This window comes from Triturus cristatus, chromosome 7 (genome assembly GCF_964204655.1).
Source record: "Triturus cristatus chromosome 7, aTriCri1.1, whole genome shotgun sequence".
In the NCBI taxonomy this organism is placed as follows: Eukaryota; Metazoa; Chordata; class Amphibia; order Caudata; family Salamandridae; genus Triturus; species Triturus cristatus.
Window position 1 is genome coordinate 1,375,330,992 of NC_140590.1, and position 24,828 is coordinate 1,375,355,819.

The 24,828-nt window shown below is 43.9% G+C and overlaps 1 protein-coding gene across 1 annotated transcript; it reads left to right on the forward strand.

Moving 5' to 3' along the window:
* The first annotated feature begins 10,386 nt into the window (after nt 1–10,386).
* DYNLRB1 (dynein light chain roadblock-type 1) lies at nt 10,387–23,264 on the forward strand. Its single transcript, XM_085619095.1, has 4 exons — nt 10,387–10,524; nt 17,569–17,644; nt 22,198–22,365; nt 22,978–23,264. Exons 1-4 carry the CDS (start codon nt 10,522–10,524, stop codon nt 23,019–23,021), a joined length of 291 nt encoding a protein of 96 aa, XP_085475221.1. The 5' UTR covers nt 10,387–10,521; the 3' UTR covers nt 23,022–23,264.
* The last annotated feature ends 1,564 nt before the right edge of the window (nt 23,265–24,828 follow it).

Genomic DNA, 24,828 nt, shown 5'->3' on the forward strand with positions numbered 1-24,828 from the left:
GCACAGGGTCAGACTGATTTGCATATGGCCATGTCTGAACTGGGGTGGCAGAGTGGGCTAAAGAACGGTGATGGATTAAACCCAGATCAGTTGACTGGGGGTGAGTGCTTGCAATGTTCAACACTCCGTCCATCATTTCCTTTGGTTTTGCTTTGTTCGCCATAAGTTGGCAGGGTATGCTCAGACGTGAGTCCCTTGCTCACTTTGCCACTGGATTCAAGCAAGCCTGGCTGAAGACGGCTGAAATGCCAGAAACCGGTCCTAGGAAGCTTGTTTCCGGTCCAGGGAAGATATGTCTTGGCAGTTTGGGCTGGACTGTTCCCATGAGGCACAGGGTCAGACTGATTTGCATATGGCCATGTCTGAACTGGGGTGGCAGAGTGGGCTAAAGAACGGTGATGGATTAAACCCAGATCAGTTGACTGGGGGTGAGTGCTTGCAATGTTCAACACTCCGTCCATCATTTCCTTTGGTTTTGCTTTGTTCGCCATAAGTTGGCAGGGTATGCTCAGACGTGAGTCCCTTGCTCACTTTGCCACTGGATTCAAGCAAGCCTGGCTGAAGACGGCTGAAATGCCAGAAACCGGTCCTAGGAAGCTTGTTTCCGGTCCAGGGAAGATATGTCTTGGCAGTTTGGGCTGGACTGTTCCCATGAGGCACAGGGTCAGACTGATTTGCATATGGCCATGTCTGAACTGGGGTGGCAGAGTGGGCTAAAGAACGGTGATGGATTAAACCCAGATCAGTTGACTGGGGGTGAGTGCTTGCAATGTTCAACACTCCGTCCATCATTTCCTTTGGTTTTGCTTTGTTCGCCATAAGTTGGCAGGGTATGCTCAGACGTGAGTCCCTTGCTCACTTTGCCACTGGATTCAAGCAAGCCTGGCTGAAGACGGCTGAAATGCCAGAAACCGGTCCTAGGAAGCTTGTTTCCGGTCCAGGGAAGATATGTCTTGGCAGTTTGGGCTGGACTGTTCCCATGAGGCACAGGGTCAGACTGATTTGCATATGGCCATGTCTGAACTGGGGTGGCAGAGTGGGCTAAAGAACGGTGATGGATTAAACCCAGATCAGTTGACTGGGGGTGAGTGCTTGCAATGTTCAACACTCCGTCCATCATTTCCTTTGGTTTTGCTTTGTTCGCCATAAGTTGGCAGGGTATGCTCAGACGTGAGTCCCTTGCTCACTTTGCCACTGGATTCAAGCAAGCCTGGCTGAAGACGGCTGAAATGCCAGAAACCGGTCCTAGGAAGCTTGTTTCCGGTCCAGGGAAGATATGTCTTGGCAGTTTGGGCTGGACTGTTCCCATGAGGCACAGGGTCAGACTGATTTGCATATGGCCATGTCTGAACTGGGGTGGCAGAGTGGGCTAAAGAACGGTGATGGATTAAACCCAGATCAGTTGACTGGGGGTGAGTGCTTGCAATGTTCAACACTCCGTCCATCATTTCCTTTGGTTTTGCTTTGTTCGCCATAAGTTGGCAGGGTATGCTCAGACGTGAGTCCCTTGCTCACTTTGCCACTGGATTCAAGCAAGCCTGGCTGAAGACGGCTGAAATGCCAGAAACCGGTCCTAGGAAGCTTGTTTCCGGTCCAGGGAAGATATGTCTTGGCAGTTTGGGCTGGACTGTTCCCATGAGGCACAGGGTCAGACTGATATGCATATGGCCATGTCTGAACTGGGGTGGCAGAGTGGGCTAAAGAACGGTGATGGATTAAACCCAGATCAGTTGACTGGGGGTGAGTGCTTGCAATGTTCAACACTCCGTCCATCATTTCCTTTGGTTTTGCTTTGTTCGCCATAAGTTGGCAGGGTATGCTCAGACGTGAGTCCCTTGCTCACTTTGCCACTGGATTCAAGCAAGCCTGGCTGAAGACGGCTGAAATGCCAGAAACCGGTCCTAGGAAGCTTGTTTCCGGTCCAGGGAAGATATGTCTTGGCAGTTTGGGCTGGACTGTTCCCATGAGGCACAGGGTCAGACTGATTTGCATATGGCCATGTCTGAACTGGGGTGGCAGAGTGGGCTAAAGAACGGTGATGGATTAAACCCAGATCAGTTGACTGGGGGTGAGTGCTTGCAATGTTCAACACTCCGTCCATCATTTCCTTTGGTTTTGCTTTGTTCGCCATAAGTTGGCAGGGTATGCTCAGACGTGAGTCCCTTGCTCACTTTGCCACTGGATTCAAGCAAGCCTGGCTGAAGACGGCTGAAATGCCAGAAACCGGTCCTAGGAAGCTTGTTTCCGGTCCAGGGAAGATATGTCTTGGCAGTTTGGGCTGGACTGTTCCCATGAGGCACAGGGTCAGACTGATTTGCATATGGCCATGTCTGAACTGGGGTGGCAGAGTGGGCTAAAGAACGGTGATGGATTAAACCCAGATCAGTTGACTGGGGGTGAGTGCTTGCAATGTTCAACACTCCGTCCATCATTTCCTTTGGTTTTGCTTTGTTCGCCATAAGTTGGCAGGGTATGCTCAGACGTGAGTCCCTTGCTCACTTTGCCACTGGATTCAAGCAAGCCTGGCTGAAGACGGCTGAAATGCCAGAAACCGGTCCTAGGAAGCTTGTTTCCGGTCCAGGGAAGATATGTCTTGGCAGTTTGGGCTGGACTGTTCCCATGAGGCACAGGGTCAGACTGATTTGCATATGGCCATGTCTGAACTGGGGTGGCAGAGTGGGCTAAAGAACGGTGATGGATTAAACGCAGATCAGTTGACTGGGGGTGAGTGCTTGCAATGTTCAACACTCCGTCCATCATTTCCTTTGGTTTTGCTTTGTTCGCCATAAGTTGGCAGGGTATGCTCAGACGTGAGTCCCTTGCTCACTTTGCCACTGGATTCAAGCAAGCCTGGCTGAAGACGGCTGAAATGCCAGAAACCGGTCCTAGGAAGCTTGTTTCTGGTCCAGGGAAGATATGTCTTGGCAGTTTGGGCTGGACTGTTCCAATGAGGCACAGGGTCAGACTGATTTGCATATGGCCATGTCTGAACTGGGGTGGCAGAGTGGGCTAAAGAACGGTGATGGATTAAACCCAGATCAGTTGACTGGGGGTGAGTGCTTGCAATGTTCAACACTCCGTCCATCATTTCCTTTGGTTTTGCTTTGTTCGCCATAAGTTGGCAGGGTATGCTCAGACGTGAGTCCCTTGCTCACTTTGCCACTGGATTCAAGCAAGCCTGGCTGAAGACGGCTGAAATGCCAGAACCCGGTCCTAGGAAGCTTGTTTCCGGTCCAGGGAAGATATGTCTTGGCAGTTTGGGCTGGACTGTTCCCATGAGGCACAGGGTCAGACTGATTTGCATATGGCCATGTCTGAACTGGGGTGGCAGAGTGGGCTAAAGAACGGTGATGGATTAAACCCAGATCAGTTGACTGGGGGTGAGTGCTTGCAATGTTCAACACTCCGTCCATCATTTCCTTTGGTTTTGCTTTGTTCGCCATAAGTTGGCAGGGTATGCTCAGACGTGAGTCCCTTGCTCACTTTGCCACTGGATTCAAGCAAGCCTGGCTGAAGACGGCTGAAATGCCAGAAACCGGTCCTAGGAAGCTTGTTTCCGGTCCAGGGAAGATATGTCTTGGCAGTTTGGGCTGGACTGTTCCCATGAGGCACAGGGTCAGACTGATTTGCATATGGCCATGTCTGAACTGGGGTGGCAGAGTGGGCTAAAGAACGGTGATGGATTAAACCCAGATCAGTTGACTGGGGGTGAGTGCTTGCAATGTTCAACACTCCGTCCATCATTTCCTTTGGTTTTGCTTTATTCCATCCCTGCACCTTCAAAGTCACTCATCAAAATCAGACTTGGACTTTTCAAGATCCTGCCGAACTTAAAAATGTTATTCACATTCAGTCTAATGCCGGCATGGATACTTCTACTTCTGCTTGTGGTTGAATGTTTAACTCTACTTTTTTCTTGCAGGTTTTCTTTGTTAATGTTTTTACATTGCCCTTGTTTATTATACTGTTAATTGGCCTTTTGACTAACTTTCCATAGTTTCTATTACGTTGCCTCTCATTGTCTGTTGCTATTTTTGCTGGTTTCCTTTCTTTTTACTCTCTTTTATATCCTGTTCTTAATATCACCTTTCATTTGTTTGATGGTCTGTCGTGTCATTATAAGTGTTTCTTATATTTATTTTTCTTATCCAGATCGATTGGTGTGCTCCCCTATTCCTTTACATGGTTCGTTCTTTTCATCTCTCATCTCTCGTCCTGGTGTGGTCTGGTCTCCTGGTTCCGGGTGGTCATTCTTGTTTCGTCTCTCCATTGCCCCGATATCCTCTTCATGTCCCCTTCAGGTATGTTATTTTCAGTCGTCCTTTTTGGATTTGTACTGTCTCTTTTTGTATTCTTCTCTTTTTACCCTTCCTCTTTCTTCCCTTTGTATCCGTTCTATTTGTTATTATTTTTTTTCATTTTCACTCTCTCTTTGTTTGTCTTATTATCTTCTCTTTTTATTGGCTATGTTTCAGTTTTGCACTTTTTATTTTTCTTTTTCTTTGCCTTACCTCATCCCTTTTGTCTAGCTTATATTCTCTTCCACTTCTTGACATTTCCTTTCTTTTTATCTGTTGCTGTAGGTATTGTTCCTATTAATGTTCTCCAGTGTTTAAATTCAGAGTTATTTCCTGGAATGTAAAAGGTTTTAACAATCCCATTAAACGTCAGAGGATTCTTTCCCACCTTGCTTCATATAGCCCTGACATAGTTCTTTTACAAGAGACTCACCTCTCTGAGGCTGAATCTCTCAAGTTGAAGCGCGGATGGGTGGGTACGGTTTTATTTTCTCCTTCTATCAATAAGAAGAATGGTGTTGTCATTTTGTGTCATAAAAAGTTAAAGTGTAGAGTTTTACTGCAAGAAACAGATTCTGATGGTAGATGGATATTAGCTAAGTTATCAATGAATTATATTCCTCTGACTGTGTTTAATGTATATGGCCCTACACAAACTGACTTACTTTTTTGGCCTTCCATTACGATCAAATGCATTCAACATAAAAATGACCTCTTCATTCTAGGTAGTGATTTTCACCAGATTGTAGACCCCTTTCTTGACCGTAAGTCAACGGTTCGGTTCTTTCCTCACAAACCTCACAAACAATTTCTAGATACCATTTCTCAAGCACATCTCACTGACTCTTGGAGGCTTTCACATCCTGACTCTCTTGACTTTTCCTTTTTCTCTCCTCCTCACTCATCTTTCTTGACTATATTTTTCTTTCTCTCTCCTTATCACAAAGCCTGCTATCTTCTTCTATTGAACCTATACTCATCTCGGACCATGCTCCTATTGTAACGGACCTTGACCTCCTTCCTCCGCATCCCCAACCCTCTCGTTGGCGATTTAACAATTCTCTTCTTACTGATCCTTTTTTCTCCTCTTCTTTTCCTTCTTTTGCCATTGATTTTTTCCTGTTAAACGATACTTCTAATATCTCCCCACATCTCCTCTGGGATTCTTTTAAAGCTACCGCTCGCGGGTTTGTTATTGATTTTGTCTCCAAGAAGAAGAAACGTTTCCTTCAGAAGCAGAAATCTATTTTAGCCCATATTAAATCTTTGGAGCATAAGTTCTATACTTCCCCTAATAATTCTGTCTCTCCGGAACTTATTCGGGCCAAGCTAGAATTCAATAAATCTACTACGGATAATGCTTCATCGATGCTTCTTCGTAGTAGTGCTCGTTACTATGGCGGTCGCAACAGGGCGGGGAAGCTTCTAGCTAATTATCTTAAGATGCGTAAGGAGCGCTCTTTTATTGACTCTATTTATTCTTCGGACAACACTTTACTGCATAAAGCTCAGGATATTCTTGACCAGTTTCAGTTCTTTTATCGTACTCTTTACACACCGGAATCTTCTCCTTCTCCCTCTCTTATCCAAGCTTATTTTGACAACCTTCCTAAACCCTCAACTTCCCATCTTAGTTTCCCAGATCTGGAAGTTGATCTCTCTTTGCATGAGCTTTCTGCGGCTTTGAATACCCTCACCAAAGGTAAAACTCCAGGTCCTGATGGTTTTTCAGTTGAATTTTATCTGCACTTTTCTGACCTTTTACTTCCCAAACTTCTTTCTCTCTTTCAATCGTTTTGTCTGGTGGGTAAGGCAGAAGGTACATTCCAAGAAGCCACCATATGTCTTATTCCCAAGGACGGTCACAATCCCAAATTCTGTAAGAACTACCGCCCGATCTCTTTAGTAAATGTGGACTATAAGCTATTTGCTAAAGTACTGGCTTTACGCTTAGATCCTCTAATGCCCCATCTCATTGGTAAAGAGCAATGTGGTTTTGTTAAAGGCCGGCTTACCTCTGATAATTCTCGCCTTTTCCTTAATGTTTTAAATAAAGTTTCTTCTCTTTCTATTCCCTTAGCGGCTATTTCTGTTGACGCAGAGAAAGCCTTTGATAGAGTTGATTGGTCTTTTCTATTTGCTTCTTTGCGTTGGCATGGTTTTGGCCCTCATTTCATCTCTTTTATTTCTTTGTTGTACTCTTCTCCTAAAGCTTCGGTTTTGGTCAATGGTCAGGTTTCCTCATATTTCCCTCTTCAGAGAGGTGTCCGTCAAGGTTGCCCCTTATCTCCTTTACTTTTTGTTCTTGCCCTTGAACCCTTTTTGTCTTCTATCCGTAACAATACCTCCATTTTAGGTTTTCCTTATGGTGATGACCAATTGAAACTTTCTGCGTATGCAGATGATATTCTTCTATTCATCTCTGCTCCAGAAACTTCTATTCCCCCTCTACTGTCTGAGTTTGATTCTTTTTCACGGGTTTCGGGATATAAAATCAATTCGGATAAAACCGAAATTCTTCCTCTTACAAAATTTTGCACCCCTCATGCCTTTTCCTCTACTGGATTTGCTTGGAATAGTTCCAAAATTAAATATTTAGGATTATGGTTTTCCAACTCTATTTCCTCTTCAATTACCCTAAACATGTCTGTGGTTTTGTCTCGTATTGAACGATTATTTTCCTCATGGAACCCCCTCTTTCTCTCTTGGTGGGGGCGATTGGACTCAATTAGGATGATGATAGCTCCCATTTTAATTTATACTTTGTCTATGTTACCCGTTCACATCCCTGCAATTTATTTTAAACGTATTGATTCTTGTTTATCAGGATTTCTTTGGAACAAAAAGAATTCTAGAATCTCTTTGGCACAGCTTCGTAAACCCAAGTCCAATGGTGGCGTCAATTTTCCAGACTTTCGTCTCTATCATAAATCATTTTCTTTTCGTCAGGCGTCCAGATGGCTTACGTCAGTTCCTTCTCCTCTGGCTCCTCTTTGGCTTCACATCGAACAATCATTGTTGCTGTCTTTTTCTTTTGGAGAGGTCATACGCTTCTCTGCCAAGGCTCCACACATGTCATTTCCTTTGTTTAAACATACCTCTTCTCTTTTAAAACCTCTTTTCACTTCTACACCTACTACTCGGGAATCGTTTCTTGGTTCTACGGTTTGGTATAACTCGCTCATCCTTATAAATAATAGGCCCATCTTTTGGAATTCTTGGAGATCTAGGGGCATCATATGGGTTAACCAGTTTTTTGACGGAGTGTCTCCTTGTTCCTTTCCCCAATTTCAGATGTCCTTTCATTGTCCTCGTTCCTTTCTGCAAAAGTTTGTCACATTGATTACACTTATCCTTGATATTTTTTATTCTCTTCCTTCTTCCCCTTCCTCTGTTTCCCAAGCCCCTCTTCTCCAAATTCTTTTAACTCTTCCCAAAGCCTCTCTCATTTATAAATTCTTTTCATCTCCTAATCCTGATCGCCTTAAATCCAAACTGGAACTCTCTTGGGAGATGGACTTGGGTTGTGTTTGGTCCGTTGCCCTATGGGATAAATTTTGGTTTAGATCTTTGAAAATTTCTCATTCTGCTTCCCTCACTCAATCTTTGTTTTACCTGTACCACAGATTATATCTTTCTCCACTTTATCTAGCTCGTTTTTCTTCCTCTTCGGAGTCTAATTGTTGGACGTGCTCTGCCCCCAACACTAACCTCTTTCATCTTTTATTCTTATGTCCTTCTGTTTCTCAATTCTGGAATAATGTTTGGCTATACATCTCTCGTATTTTCACACTTCCCTCTCAGTATTCAATTTCTACTCTTTTTCTCGGCAGTTTATCTGATACTTTAGATCTTCCTCTACACTCTCGCGGCCTTTTTGACCTTATGCTTGCTCTGGCCTTTCAACACATCTCCTCTAACTGGAAATCCCTCACAAAACTCTCTACACGTTCTTGGTGGAATTCTCTCTGTCACTTTCATAGGCTTGATACTGCTTTTGCCTCTTCCTGTAATCCCACACACAATAGGGATCTCTTCTGGTTGCCTCTCACCTTATACTTAGATCGGATGGTTCGGAAGAGTGTATCACGTACCACTTCTGAAAATTTTGAACCGCCTTGAGGAAATTGTCTCTTCTTTTATTATATTAATAGTACATGATTTATTTACTGTGATAGTTGTTCTTCTAAGCTTTATTTGATTGGTATTCTGCTTACAGCACTTATGTATCGAATATACATTTATTTCTTCTCTTTTCATAATACGTTATCACCATTTTCCCTTTCTCCCCTTTTATTTCTTTACCCTTCCTTTTCCTTCCCCTTTTTCCCTTTTCTCCTTAAAAACTGTATAAAATGCTTTTGCTCGTTTCTATATGATATTAGCCTGCCTATGTTATTTTACTTATATTTGCTTATTTCTTACGCCTATGCTAATGTCTTTGTATTAACATCTCCTTGAATAAAGCTTTTCAAACATAAAGTTCTATTCTGAGTTCTTTAAAGTGCTGCAGAATTGGTGAATAAAAGTACTATGCATAATGCTAGCCTACTTGTCTTTAATAAAATCACGATTCTCTATGCCAAAAATCAATGGGAATCGACATTCTTTACAATAGTCCTACAGTTCTCAGTGCCACACAGTGTATTTGTATTTCATGACTATTTTGCCCTATCAGGTTAAGCTCCATTATGATGTATCATCATGGAATCTGTGTTAGGTATTAACATGATGTTTTGGAATGTTGGGTGGATTTGTTTGGCACTTCAGTCAGGAGCAGCATGTCTGGTTTCCTCCAGCTTGTGGGCCTTTATGATAGTTATTACTCCAAATAAATATTTTTGTTCTTCAACTTCAGCTTCCTGTCTTAACACTGTGGCATCAAGAAAAGAATAGCTGCTTTCAGTCAAAATAATGATTAGGTTTACTTACTCAAGGTCAGGGCTTTAAGTGGGATAAAAATACTAGGGGGTCTCTCGAGGGGGCGTGGCCAATATAATGAAGGGCGTGGCTTAAACATACATAAGCTAAAAATGTGTGCTTAGGATAGTGTGCCGCCCTACTGGTATGTTGCTGTTTCTGTTATTGCATCCAGATATATGATACAAAAAGTAACATCATACCTACAACAAGTCAGGACTATTGGCTTTGTCAATGGTTGTTCGTTGTATAAGATAAATAAGCAGCAACTGTGGCTTGTTTATAATATTGAAAAAGCTTCCACATAAAGCCCTGGTGACACCACGACAATATTGTTGCTCCTGAGTTCCGAAAGGAGAAGAGAAATCCAGAGAGAAAATGACTCTCTTTAACCCCTTCGCTGCTGGGGACATTCCGCTGCAGCGCTGGGGGGGGCAGGGGGGCAGCGCGGTGGGCCTGTGCTCATGACGGAGCCGCTCCGTCATGAGCCACAGTTGAGCTGTGCTCATGACGGAACGGTTCCGTCATGACTCCGCCCATTTGCGTTGTCGCCCCGCACAGGCGGGGAAACAGCGCCGCGAAGGCGGAGCGGCCGCCAACAGGATTGTCATGACGGAACCGTTCCGTCATGAGCACAGCGCAACCGTGGCTCATGACGGAACGGTTCCGTCATGAGCGGGGAAGGGGTTAAAGGATTTCCCTTCCCCTATAACACTCGAAAAAACGGACCGCATGTGCCAGGGCACAAAACAGAGCCCGATAGAGACCCGTTTCGAGGCCTCCTTAAAAAAACTGCCGGTGCTCAGACCCGGCCCACTTAAAGCCCTGCTCAAGGTACTAGTTGTGTTTCCTTTATGATTTCATAGTTTCTTCATCCAGTTTTTCTGGGTAATGTAGTTTTTTTTTTTTCTTGTCTGCTATTTAATAAACAGTGAGAAAGGACAACATAATTCTCGCCTCCGTGTCTTCAATAAAAATCTATCCTTTTTGACTCCAAGGCTAGAAAAAAAAAACTCATTCCATCTGAATTAAATGGAAAACATACATAGTTCAAAGATGGCCGCCTCGTTAACACACCAAGTTAGGTAGTTCCTAGAGCCTGTTTCCGGTTCTTCGCCTGAACTGCCTATTCCACTTCACAGGAGGAAATAGGTCCGCCCACAGCGAAAAGACGAAGCCTCGTTGGCTTTGCCGTTCTTAGTTGCAGTAGGGCGTTTACGCGCATGCTCTGGTCTCTCGTCAGATTTTGTGTCTGTTTGGTCCATTAAAAGAATTTTGGAGAGTTAGTTACATCGTCGGTGACATGGTAAGTACTCGTGTATTGCAGCGTTAGTTAAGGCTTGAACCTATCCGCTGAACCCCCGGGCGCGCCTCGGCGGAACCCGCTGTGTGCAGGGCAGGGACGCACTGCCTGTGGATGATCGAAGCACACTGGGAGCGTAGCAGTGGGTCTCACACGTAGCTAACTGTAGGTAGCGATGGTCTCCCTTGGCAGGGTTTTTCATTGGCGGGGTGGTGATGGGTGATCCACATTTATCTATCGGAGGATGCTAGGACCCAGCTGTCATTGAAGCGCTGAATTGCTTGTGCTGATTTTAGGCTGGGTCCTTTCCTTCTGCTTTATCCAGTCGCTGCTTTGATCACCCTCTTCTACATCTTACTATTCCTCATGGATATGAGAAAATTACATTTCAACCCCTCCCCCAAGCAGCTCGAAGGGCTTGCCCCCCCCCACTCCTCTGTTGTATTAAAGAGGTGTACCCAGTTTTCAGGCGTTCCCCTTAGACGGCGACTGTCATCCTAGTTCTCGATGCTCTCAATCTCTGATCCCACCTCCCACGTACTATAAACCATCGGACTACTACTTAACATCCTTCAGCCCCTTCCTGGCCCTGCCTTACACTTCCAATCTCACCATTTTCAAATGAGTATTTTAATATTATGGAAATCTTACACTATACATAGATATTATTCTTATAGTCACCAGGTATTCACTGTACTTTTGGCTTACGAATGGTAAACATCTTAGTATATTCGTCTTGAAATCCGCATTCAATAATGACACGATTGTCTTATGTTTTGACGACGCTTTGTGAGTGTGTTGTTTAGGGTGTAGGCGATGTTGTGTGTTGGATTCGAAAAAAGTGTCTAAAACGAAATTTTTATTTTTTTGCTCAGAGCTCGATCTTTACTTTCAGAAATGTTTTCTCGTGCTTCTGATGTTTTTTTTAATTGTGTGTGCAGTAGATCCAGTAAATATGTTGCCTCGTTAGTGCTTGGTCGATTACACTTAGTTACTGGTTAGTTGGTGGCGAGCACAGCGTCCAATAAGAATACCTTGGTGTATTAATCTGTTGCCATAGTGCCCAACGTGCTTGTATTCCTGTTTGTTGACGGGCTTCCACTCCCTTTGTATCTAGTCGTTAAAGCAACCTCGTCGCTTGCACAATGCGTTGTTTGCAAACTTTCCCTTCTAGTGAAGACGTATTAATACATCAGTGGCTTATATTTTCTTAATCTTTGTATTTCCATTACACTATTATTATTGCTTTCCTTCAGTTAAAGTGCGATTAAAAAACGTAAAGTAGAAAGTTTACTCTACCCTCTGGGGGATATTGATAATCCCCTCCGTAAGACTGGGTTCCGTTTACTTTTCCTAAAAAAAAAAAAAGTCTCGTTTTTAATGTTCCGATATACTATACCTTGACCTAAGAATCATCTTTTGCTGTGATGCACATTCAAAACTAAAAGATTTTCTGTGCCCATTCTAAGTTCACCTCCTTGAAAGGAAGCACCCAAACTGTGCTATTAAAATCACATGCAATAGTTAATAAAACAATGCAATTCAAATTTTGCATGCATTTGCTAGCAACATTTAGGCAGTCAGGTTTGTTTTTATTTTAATTTGATATCTTTGGCATATGACTGGAAAAATTACAGCAGCTTGTCATAGTCCAAGCCACTGGCTTTACCAATGTATTTTCCAGATGGAAGTGGTTTGAAGAATTGGAAGCACCTATTATCATGCACTGTCCAGGTTTTGTTGGAATTTGCACCCTTCGAACGAAGCAAATCACTTCCTGCTTATCCCAGAATACTCTAATTTACCTCTTTTGTGCTGAGAGAGATGTTACCTGAAACAGTCTTACTGCCACATTCGGTCTACTTATCCTAACCACGCTGTGGAGTATGCACAGTGCTAGGGACTTTTCCAGCCCAGTGGTACTGAATTGGTTCTGGCCTCTTTCTGGAATGAATTTATCCCAATCCCAGCTCTCCTATTGTGCTGCGAGCCCCATCCGCTGCTTCACTACTCTGCTGAGCAGCCCTTGTTGCGTTTGCCTAGCTGTGCCTTCTTCCTCCTTTTGCACATTCTTGTGCTGTTCTCTCTCTCTCCTTGCCTATCTCCTTGTTTGTGTTATGATGTTCCGTTATTGAAAATTTGTAGAGCGTACGTTCACCAACGGGTATCCTGGCGATGTCCTGTTGCTGTTCTCTCTGTTTGCTTATTGCTCTTTTCCTTTTTCTTGTGCTTCTATCCACTTATTTTGTCCTTTCTTTTCCTTTGCCCATTGTCGGTGATGCTTAATCCTCGGCTTGCCGCCTGTTTTTTTTTTCCCCCGGATCGCTGCCACAGTTCCGTCGCGTCTTGCCCCGCGCAGTGCCTCTCCCTCCTCCCAATACCTACTTAATGGAGACTGCAGCAGGTGTGCCAAAGGCAAGGCTGTCTGCGCCTCTCCGCATCTGGACTGCTCCCAGCGCCAGAACCCCCGGCTCCTGGCCCACACAGGTACAACACCACCGCCCCCTGAGCACTGAACACCAAACGACCCAGTAAACACTGCTACCAAGTTGCACCGAACTTTATGGTAGGACCGTTCTCCTGCACCAGATGCACCTTCTCCTTCACCAACATGACCACCATCACGTCGCAAAGCACCACGCCAACCTCTAATCATATCACGCCAGAAGTGACCCCCCCCTGACTCCACTGCCTACTCCTCAACATGTGCTTTATGTGCAAGCACGCCACCAAACTTGGGACCCGATTTCCACCCTCGCGCTCAACATCCTCTTCCTCACAAGACCAAGCTAAACCATGCATGGGCCCTGGACATTTACTCTGCAATCCCCGACAGATATAAGATCACCCACCAGGACCGCGCCAACAAGCAGTGTGGAGGAACAGCCGAATGTATGACGATACATAGCATGCCATTACTACGCATGCTTTTAGTGCGATGTTTCTACATCGCAAACGGCATTAGTACGCATAATATTACTACGCTTACCATAACTTCGTAAAAGCATGAACTACTCTGAACCCCAGCACCTCCCCCTACACTACATATACACCAAAACACTACCCTAAATCATAATACTCTATCCCAGTATGACCCCCACGAGCCCCACTCCTGTCCCTACATTCCCACACTACCCAGCACGACCCACCTACACTACCCTTAACCCTAAAACACTAACCTACACTACACATACACCACAACACTACCCTAAACCCTAAACCACTACCCCTGCACGACCCCCTACTCTACACATACAACACAACACTACCCTAAACCCTAAAATACTACCCCCAGTACGACCCCCTACACTACACATACACCACGACAATACACTCAATCCCTAAACACTACACATACCCCTTAACACTACCCTCAACCCTTAAACTGTACCCCCAGCACGACCCCCTACTCTACAAAAACACACTACATCCCCCTTATCTCACTCTCCTCGTGGTTCCTCTCTTCTTCTGGGACCTTCCTCACGTCGTCTCCGAGGGGCGGTGCACGTCGGTGTGAGCAAACAGCCTCAGTTTCCTTACAACGACCTGGATCGTTTTCTTTTCAAGCATACCATTACAACGCATGCGTAGTAACAACGCTTGCGATGTAACAACTTGCGTACTAATGGTACGCGTTGTAACATCGCAAGTGTAGTAACACTTGCGAAGTAATGGTATGCGCAGTAGCAGCCGCGCACTAAAGGCTGTTTACCGGAACAGCCATCACCCACAAAGAGACAATACAGTGCACTGGCACCACTGACATTACCACAACCCCCATGGAACACTTAACCTTCACGCTCCTCACTGACAAAACAACCATCAAATGCACCCTCGCATAAGAACCTTCGGGCCCGTGCTTCAGCTTCTGCAACACCATCAAAGACTTAATTGCGCCTGTAGCCCTGGAATCCAAGGACTACATCTTCCTCGGCGACCGCAACTTCCACATTGACCCCAGTGACCACAGCACACCTCCTTAACAGTATGAGAGCCTCGGACTGTGCCAGATCGTCCTTGAACCAATGCACACCGCAGAACACATGCTGGACCCCATCTTAACCTCCATCAACCGTGTTAAAAACAGCCACGGTACAGAACTCACATTGACCAATCACTCCATCATTTACTTCAGCATCTCCAGCCCACTCATCACCACCCCATAGATGGCAAGCGCCCCCACCACAACTGGGGTAACATTTCAGAGACCAGCTGGACTGACGCCCCCAACACCTTCAACCCAGCTGCTGCCACCAACCTGGAACAGGGAATTAAGAACGTCAACGACTGGATCACCAGCTGCGCCGACAGCTTCACCCCCATCAAGAGCCACAAGCCGAGAAGATCCTCCATAATGGCTAGCTGGTACACCCAAGAACAGCGAAATGTGACAGCAAACAGCTGGAGAGGAGATGGTGTGCCAGCGTAGACACTACAGATAGGGCAGCCTCCAAGTCTTCCCTCAAACTTTACCACTGCCTGCTGAGGTCAACACAGAAGACGGCCCTAGCAGCACACATCGAAACCAATGCCAACAACAGCAAGGAGCTGTTCAGCATAATCAAGGAATTCTCCAACCCAGCTATCAGCAAAAATATCACAAGAGCTGTGCGACAACCTCGCCGACTTCTTCCATGACAAAATCACTACCAAATACAGAAACTTCGAACCTCAATCTACACCTACGAACTTCCTCAACAGAACCACAACTAACACAAACTATGGACTGACCACCTGCAACCACTCCATCATGAAACTCATCCACTCAGGAGCACCCAATGACCCATTCGCACACCATATCTTCAACCTCAGAAACCAGAAGATTGGCCAAGAGCTTATCATCCAGCTCAACATCTCAATTGCCCCCGCAACATTTCCTGATACCTGGAAACATTCCAAAGTCAGACAACTACTCAGAAATTCCTACGCCTACCTCAGTGAACTAAAAGACTACTGGTCAATCTCCCTGCTCCCATTCCCAACCAAAGTAATGGTTAAGACGATCAACAACAACAACCAACTCACTGCACACCTGGAGCAGAACCAGCGACTCAACACCTCCCAATCCAGCTTCCGCAACCACAATGGCACCAAGATCAGGCTGATCGTAGCCACCGACGACATCTGAATCCTCCTTGACCGAGAAGAAACAGTAGTTCTGATCCTCTCGACCTCTCAGCAGGCTTCAACACTGTATCCCACCGCACGCTGATCAAAAGACTCCACCACATCGGCATTAAATGGGAAGCACTCAGATGGATCACTTCCTTCCTCACTCACTGGTAGAACACAGTCTGCCTACCACCTTTCACCTCTGAACCCAAGGATGTCTGCAGTGTCCCTCAGAGCTCATCCCTCATCTCTTCAACGCATCTATGACCCCTACTAGCCAACATCGTCAGATCTCACTGTCTCTACATAAAATACTACACCAACGAAACCCAACTCATCCTCTCACTCACTGATGACCACACCGTCACAAGGACCAACTTATACAGATGCATGACAAGCAGCGCCGAATGGGTAAAGGACAGCTGCCTGAAGCTGAACACGGACAAAACGGAAGTTCTGATCTTCGGTAACAGCAACCCATGGAACAATTCCTATTGGCCATCATACCTGGAACCACACCCACTGACTACACCAGAAACCTCTGAATTATCATCAATAACAAGCTCATCATGAAATCGCAGATCAGCGCTGTGTCCTCTGTCTGCTTCCTCACTCTGCACATGCAATATAAGATGTTCAAGTGGCTACTCCTACACACGTGACCCACCATGACACAGGCCCTCATCACTAGACGACTGGACTATGGCAATGACCTCTACGTAGAAATCATCGCACACCTCCTACAGAGACTGCAAAGTTTACAGTATGCAGCTGCCAGACTCATTTATGACCACCCCTGACAGACCCACATCACACCCCAACTCCGGCAACTCCACTGGCTTCCCCGTACAGGACAAACTGCAATTCAAGCTACTGACCCACGCACACACGGTTCTTCTCAACCTAGGACCCGCCTACATTACCCACTGCCTGAACTTCCATTAACCATTGAGAAGACTGTGCTCCTCTTCCCTATCACTTGCCCACCCCCCCGATTTACTGAAGCAGAATTGGAGGACGCTCCTTCTCCAACATAGCAGCAAAGACCTGGAACAGCCTCCCCATACTGCTCCGGACCATCACCTCACTACCAGATTTCCGAAGGGCCCTCGAGACCTGGTTTCTCGGCTATGCCTTGCTGGGACCTGCAGGCGGCTGTATAACCTATCGGGTGATTAGCAGAGCTTTATAAATCCTGAGTGATTGATTGATCCCTTTGTACAACAACTGTGCTCTGTCTGCATTGTATTAACCCAGTGGAGATGAATTTGAGACCTTGAGATAGGGTGATGGGAAAGGGGAAGAGGTTATAAATTTGTATGCAAAATGTCCCCAAAAAGATATATCCAAAGCATTCCATTAATTTAACAGGACAATCTATTTTCACATTTGATATGGTAAATGGTGATGACTCAAGTTGTACAAGTCCTATTGTATCAATGTGAAACAGAACTACCAAGAGCAAAAATGGTGTGAATTGTTTGATATTTGCAAGGAAAAAAAGAGAATAGATTCTGGGTAATAGTAGGTGCTTTATTACCACAGTTGTGAAGCACTTGCCTGATATTGTAAATGGCGAAGATGAGCGGTGTATAGTTTGTTGATGCCCTCCACGAATCCTCTGCATCCCTGAAGACTCTGGTAGGAGATATGTGGATGTAAAGTTGTCAAGATGTTCTAATGATGAAATTGTCTACTTTCTCTTGTGTTAATATAAAAAATGACAAAACAACTTGCAGAACCCTACCATGAACGGTTTATTGGAGGCCTTTTAAGAAGTAAATCCTTGTTTTGGGGATAATTTTCAATTTTATTTAGATTAGAGAGAACACCCAAGGGGGGCTAAATAGTCTCATGGGCATGCAGTAAATTATTTTGGTACAATGTTTCTTGTTACCGTCATGCAGTGAATTAGATTTTCTTCCCCTCTCCCAGGCTGAAGTTGAAGAAACACTGAAGCGAATCCAGAGCCAGAAGGGAGTACAAGGCATTATAATTGTCAATGGTGAAGGTGAGGTGTATTGCTAATAGTGCTGTTAAAATCCACTTTGTGAGAATTATTTTTGCCAGTACTACAACAATTTTTATGACCTAACTAATGCTATCTAGGACTGACCCACCCATTTTTAGGTCTCGCCTAGCTATTGCATTTACGCCATCGCTATGCGAGACTCTAGTAAGAGGGGCATTTCAAAGTGCTCCCAAAAGTGGATTGCATGGCGAGCACACGCACTATCACGTGCATCGTGGCGCCATGCAATCCGTTTGGGGAAGCGCTTCAGCCCACTGGCGCGTGCACGTGTAGCCACAGCCTCGGCATCATACTTCAAAGGGTCCGCTCCCCCGCCTGGAATGCGCTCCCCCGCCACAGCATGCCGAGAGATTGTTTCCTCATGGCGCCTCTCACAACTGTCCCTCCCCCACCACAGGGCTAGTCTCACGGACGCATTGCCATCCATCGATTTCACTTTCATGCCCATGTTTTTGTCCGCTTGTCGTGGTTCGTGTGTCTCCGAGGGGCAGCATCTTTTCATATAAGGATTACTTCTTTGTTTTGTTTTTAAGCGCCATGTTTACCCGACGCCATGACATATGTTTAAAATGCACGTGCCTTTCATAATTTGCTTATCTTCTGTGCGTGCGTATACGTGTGTGAAGGACACAGTGTTTGTTCATGTGTATGTCTGCCTGGTGTGTGCGTGTGTGTAGTCACCAGCTCCTCGAATAGTTACATCAACAGCCCTGTGCATGTCTTGTTTTGTTTAAAGCTCCCTCCCCCGCCTAGGCTAGAGCTGCTTTGAAGGTCGCTTTATTTGACACTTTATATTTACAAAGTGCTCGCTCGCACGCCGCGACTTTGCACTTTAACTTTCATTATGTATGTTCCTTCCTTGTTTAACAGTTGCCAAGCTGTTCACCCCTTCCCTCCCCTCCTAGGAGCCATGGCATCCCAGGAATGCCAGCCCCAGCTTTGTGTGAGCAGCGGTCATGCGAGGGGCCACTTGCCATTACTCCTAGAACTGGCATCTGTACTTGTTTTCAATTTTTGGTTATCGCTTCTTGTTTATCTTTATTGGTGATGTTTTTGGAGTCGCTGCTTTCCCACTTCCCCTGCAGCAGTCTTCTTTTGGCCCGTTGCCGTTTTCAATCCCCTTCACATTATAAACCCTCCCACCACCCTCCGAGCGCGCACAGCCCCTGCAGCCAGTGACTTGTATGGTGTATGCTCCCCGATGCCAGTCTATCATCAGTTTGAAGTTCAGTTATGACTCCAAGCTCTCCACCTCCCTCTCACACATTTCTTTCCTCTGGCCTTCTGTATCCTGTACCCATGCTTGCTGCGCTCTCTGACAGTCTCCATGATTGTGTGACCTAGTGGCTCAGAGGCTCCTGTACACATACGTGCTATCCTTAGCCAAGTCTGCTACTCGGATGATTTGCTTCTTTAATGAATGAGTACCTCAGTCATTGCCTACGGTGTTACTAGTCTAAATTAGCTATCATTGCCGCTCTGTCTCATTTCTGATTTTCCCCGCTTTCTCTCTGCTTTGAAACTTAGCCAGATGTTATAAAAATTTGCAGCAACTAAGTTATGAGTAATTACAAGTCGTTCACAGTGAGCCTTCCCACCTATCTATTTTGTACTGTGTTCACACTTTTGGGATCTCTAATCTTTTCGGGCAGTCTATTTGCTGGAAACTCATGCAACAACAATGGAGGAAGATATGGTTTATTTGTTACTTTGTTTTAGTGACCTCTATCACAGGGTGTGGCATGTCCGTGTGCATTACTTGGCTTCTCACTGGATTTTGTCCTTTTTGGACGCAGATGTGTGTAGGTTTGCATAAGCCATTTATTGTCTTACTTGCAAAGGGGGTGTTTAAGGGGGCATCTTGCTGTACCGGTCGATATATATATATATTTTTTTTACACGCGCTCTCCGTTTGAGCCACATTATTTGCCAGATTCGCGCTTTGTTTTACATTGTGTTGAATCCTAGACTAAGACAGTGGATCCGAACGAACGGAATCTATGTACCGGAACGCTCTTCCTTGGGGCGAAGAGTGCTGTTACTGAGTTTCCAGTAAACTGAATTAGCTGCTTTTTCGATTATATACAGCAGTAAAGCAGCTTTATTTCTCGTTGCATCAGGCATGGCTTAACTGTTTCTGTCTAGGTTTGTTTCTGAGCTAGCATCTTACTCAGTGTGCTTCGATAAGTATACGGGACTACAGACCACCCAGATTTTCGAGTGTACACACACTCAACACCGTTCGATCCTCCACACAAAGCGGATGCAGTAGGCATTACTTTGCTTTACATAAGCTCAGGGCACACATCCTAAAACAAGCATTTGCAATGCAATAGGTCTTGCATTTGCGAGAGTTTGAGCTATTGGCATTGTAAATCACCATACCTTTTTTTAAATCTGTTTTGAAAACCTGCAAAGGCTGTGTAAACCCACACTTTGTACTTATAGTCCTTGCTTACGAGAAGCAAGGCTGCTAGTAAAATGGGCGCGGATACTTGCTTCTCGTAAGCAATGACTATAAGTACAAAGTGCTTGTTTGCGCACCGCTTGCAGGTTTTCAAAACACATAAATAAAAAGCATTGTCATTTACAATGCCAGTAGCTCAAACTCTCGCAAATGCGAGACCTATTGCATTGCAAATGCTTGTTAGATTCTGAAAGTTATTATGGATGATAGTATGCTGAAAAGAAGTACCTCCTCTTAGGAAACAGATAGGGGTGTATGTGGGAGTAGGAACATTATGCAGTATGAGGAGAATGAAAAACACTGAGATAATATGGAGAACAAATTGATGCTAAGTTTGCTGGTTTGTTCAAAGAAAGTATCAGATGGGGAGAACTAATTAAATGAAGTAATACCAACAGGGTGCAGAGTATAATATCCAGAACAAATGTTTGAGAATTCAATGTAATTTGGTAGAAAGGCATATAAGAAGTGAACAATACAAACATATAAGGCGAGCCATCAAAGGATAAGGCAGCTGTAGAATGGGATTCAGTGGCATTTTGTACATGGCATCACTTTGTTTCATGGAAGCTGGATTATGCTGTTCATTGAAGATATTGGGCATTGGGGCATAGTAGATACCTAAAGGCATAGGCCAAATAAAGCAAAAAGGAACTCACTTAACATAAAGGCAGACCTAGAAAGAATGTGAAGGGTGGAGACAGTGTTGCTGATGAGAGAGGAAGTTGAACAGCCTCTGATAAAAGCAGAAAAAAACATGTATTCAGTGGATGCCGTGGCAGAGCAGGAAAGTGTGCAGAGGGAATGTCCGGAACACCGAGTTGCACTTTTTTATTTTAGATTTTTATGTGGTGAATGACTACTCCCCAAAAGGCTCTTGTGGGGTGCCGTAGAACATGAGCAGGGAATTCTTACTGCCAATGCAGAGTGGGTACTATGAATGAGAACTAGAAGTGGTAACAAAGCAGAATATGTTAGAATCTGCTACTAATAGAAGATGTACCACCACTACGACAAAGACATAATAAAGAGAGATCTAGAATCGGTGGAAGTACACCGGTGAAGCCAACCAGGCAGATGGGAAGTAAGGCAAAAAAGGGTGACAGAATAAACACTAAGGCAAAGTGGATATTTCGCTAGAGGAATGTTCAACTTTTAAGTTTGTTACAGAATAGTATTTTAGAAAAATATAAGAAACAATAGTGAGCTGGGACACCAATGTAGCAAGGAAGAGATGCAGTTAAAATTTGCTGGTGAGACTTACGCGACCTGTGGTTATTGTCTAAAATCTGGGAAATGTAAATACTACCAAAGCTGATAATGTAGTGGATAAGAAGAAGTGAGAGGAAGCTGTCGCTTCACATGATCTCTGAAATATAGGTTAGATGCTATCGCTAGGAACAGTCAAGCAGAACAGTAAGACTGGGTGAGACTAGTTGAGCAAATGGAAGGAGGAATGATAGGGATGTGAATGTGGTGCATATAAGAACGAGGAAGATACTCTGTATTAGGAAATGCACCAAATTGTGTTTAGTAGAAAATACAACTCACAAGGAAAGTAAATAATGAAGGAACATGGGAATGATGGTTAAAGCTGTGTAAAGAATCCCATACACAGGATGAAGGGAGACATTATTGACTTGAATATGGTGAAGAGGTGGTAGAGGTTACAGGGCGACTGCATTGGCCACAAACTTCAAGAATGGTAAAGGATCCTACTTCCTATTAACGTTAATGCAGCTTTGGATTTTGACTTTATCTAAGGAGATTATATTGACCGGATAAAGTTTGGCTGTATAGTTTGGCAAGTGCATTGAAGCAAATTTGTTTATACGTTTTGGCGAGTGGAACAAGTAATATGATGGAGGAAACATACTGCCTGCTGTCATTTTGTTTAGCCTAGTACCTACAATAGAGATTTTCTGTAGAACGATGATTGTAATATTTCTTAAGACCATGAACCGCACAGCATTGTCTTGAGGTGTCATGTAGTTTGTAAGGAAAATATTGTACAGTGTTGTTGCTGAAATAGTCTTTGTATCATTCTTTTCTCTCCATCCTACAGGAATTCCCATCAAAAGCACCATGGATAATTCAACCACTTTGCAGTATGCTGGTCAAATGCACAATCTCATAATGAAGGCTCGAAGTACTGTGCGCGATATAGACCCCCAAAATGATCTCACATTTCTGCGAATCCGGTCGAAGAAAAATGAGATAATGGTGGCACCAGGTAATTTTAGCTAAGTTATGAGGGAAAGGACAATTACAACAAACATTGGGAGGTGCATGAAGGTTTCATTTTTTAATATAGTGAAAAAGGTTTCAGCTTCAGAACTTGCATTAAATGGGTAAAGCACGCGCAGATAATTACCTCTTCAGTCACATGATTATCCAAAGTGCAAGCTATGTCAAATATACAAATTGTTACAGGACTGGTAGTGGCAGTGCGGGCTACACAAACCAACATACACCAGGTATAGCACTCACAGCAGCACATAAGCACACAACTGGTACCACACAGGTGTCCGAATGACTATGTACTTGGTAGTTTGGATATTCTCTGACTTTTACATTTAAAGGGTTGTTTCTGGATATCACATGGCCCAAATTTAGATTTGTGGTAACCCCTTTGCCCAGGTCTAGGGTCAGACCCTAGTTTAAATGGTCTTGTGGTATTGCTCCCAGTCCAGTACCATGAGCCATGTGTCTTTGCCCAGTGAGATTAGATTATCTATTATTAGGATTGTTTGAGGACTAGGTGGTTAGATTTGTTTTAGTGTGTAAAACCATGGAGGGAACATAGCTATGGAATATCTTAATGTTTGTTTTTGTTTTTTTCCAGATAAAGATTACTTCCTGATTGTCGTCCAGAACCCAAGTGAATAATCTTTTACAGTTCCCATTTGGATTTCTAAAACTTTTATTTAATCGCCAAGAAGTACTTGCATCAATCCCATTTTTCCACCCAGATGTCATGGGCAGAACCTGCTCTTCCTTTTATTTTGCGAGAACTTGAAGCCTAAATTAATCTCCAACCTACAAGATTCTTCAAACAACAAAAGCAGCTTTGACCTACAGAAATGGACATAGGAGCAACATGCTTTTCATAAAACAAGTTATTTAAACCTATGTTTGTCCTGATTTTGTCATGCGTCACTCCAGATTTTTTCTGTTTGTGATAAACTGTGATCGATGCATTTCTATAACTTTGTGCTAGGTCTTAATTTTGCTAATACTCCTTTTCTTGCCTGAACGTTGTATGTTTTCTCTTTGCACAGCCACCTCCACACATTCCCCAAGAGAGGAAGTGCAATACTAAAATAAGTGTGTTATTGCAAGAGATTTTGACCATAACTTTGCCTTCACTGGTTTGCTCTTTTCTCCTAACCAACTAGATTAGGTGCACATGTTTACCATTTCCTGCAATTGTCATGCAGTAATGCAGAAAAGCAACTCAGAGTTTTCTGATGAGTGGAGTGATGAAGTAGGAGAGACGAATAATCGTCTTGTCATTGCAGCCTGCAGTTGAGATTGAGTTTTACTAGTTGGTTATAATTAAGGCTCCCAATTTTCTGAAATGTACAAAAAGTAGGTCTTATTCTGAGTGACTTTCCACACTGTAGATTTACAGCAAGAAGTTAGACAAGCATTAGCAAAAGGCAATAGGTATGGTGTTGGCTGCCAGCCTTTTGACTTTGCCAGTACTGGTTTTGTCATGCTTTTGTACAACTTCATTGTTTGAGAAGCTGCTGGGACATCGTCAATCTAAAAGTAAAATATTGGCTAAATGCCAACTATTTTTTTTTGTTTCCAAAAAGCACACCATGCCAAAGTAGTCCATGGCACTTCAGGTACCTACTTTGTAGGTATTCTCTTTGTGGACAGGCAGAATGGCATCACTCACAATGAAGTTAGCTAATGGCTGAAGTGAGCTGACCTAGGGCTCCATTATGTATGCTCTAGTTGGCAGAAGAAAAATGTGAATGACCCAATAACGGGCCATTGGATGAAGAGGGCTGGCTGAAAGCCCCAGTTAGTTAGTAAGTATGTATGTATATACATATACTTTTAGTAAAATCAAAAGGTCTTGGCTAATGCCGACCTAACGAGGACTATTTCCTGAAATAACAGGTGGTGTGTAGGTGGTTCGTACTGTAATAATGTTTTAATGGGTGCATTGTTGTATTATATATGGCGGCTTACAGTGCTAAAACCTACGAGGTACCCAAATGTTGCTTATTATATCTAGTTTTGAGGCTAGAGATGTATTCTATATAATCATTTTGCACAATACGTTGACTATATGAAGATTATGAGCACCCTTTCCTTTTTTTGTGTTCATTTGTCTCATTTACTGGTTAACTTTAGCAAGAATGAAACAAAAATAAGTGGATTGAACGTCTACAAGGACCAGACCATGACAGTGTCTTAATTATACACAATTCTATACCTATATTCTTTTTTTAATTTACTTTACGTGCTTTCTGCCAATGGCCATAAAAGTACTACAATTAAAATGATTATGAAAGGAAACATTACAATTAAAGCTGGAAAATATACAGATACTAAGCATAAAATATTCATAGAAGTATCCACTCTTGGCCTGCAGACGCAGAACAAATGTACAAATACTTGACTATAGACAAAAACCTATTGTTGACCGTCATGCCTGAAAGTACAGTTTATACATATC

Bases quoted from the DNA above. Each gene is read 5' to 3' on its own strand.
- DYNLRB1 (XM_085619095.1), top strand. The intron at 17,645-22,197 runs GTGAGGTGTATT...TCCATCCTACAG, and splicing joins TATAATTGTCAATGGTGAAG to GAATTCCCATCAAAAGCACC. The intron at 22,366-22,977 runs GTAATTTTAGCT...GTTTTTTTCCAG, and splicing joins TGAGATAATGGTGGCACCAG to ATAAAGATTACTTCCTGATT.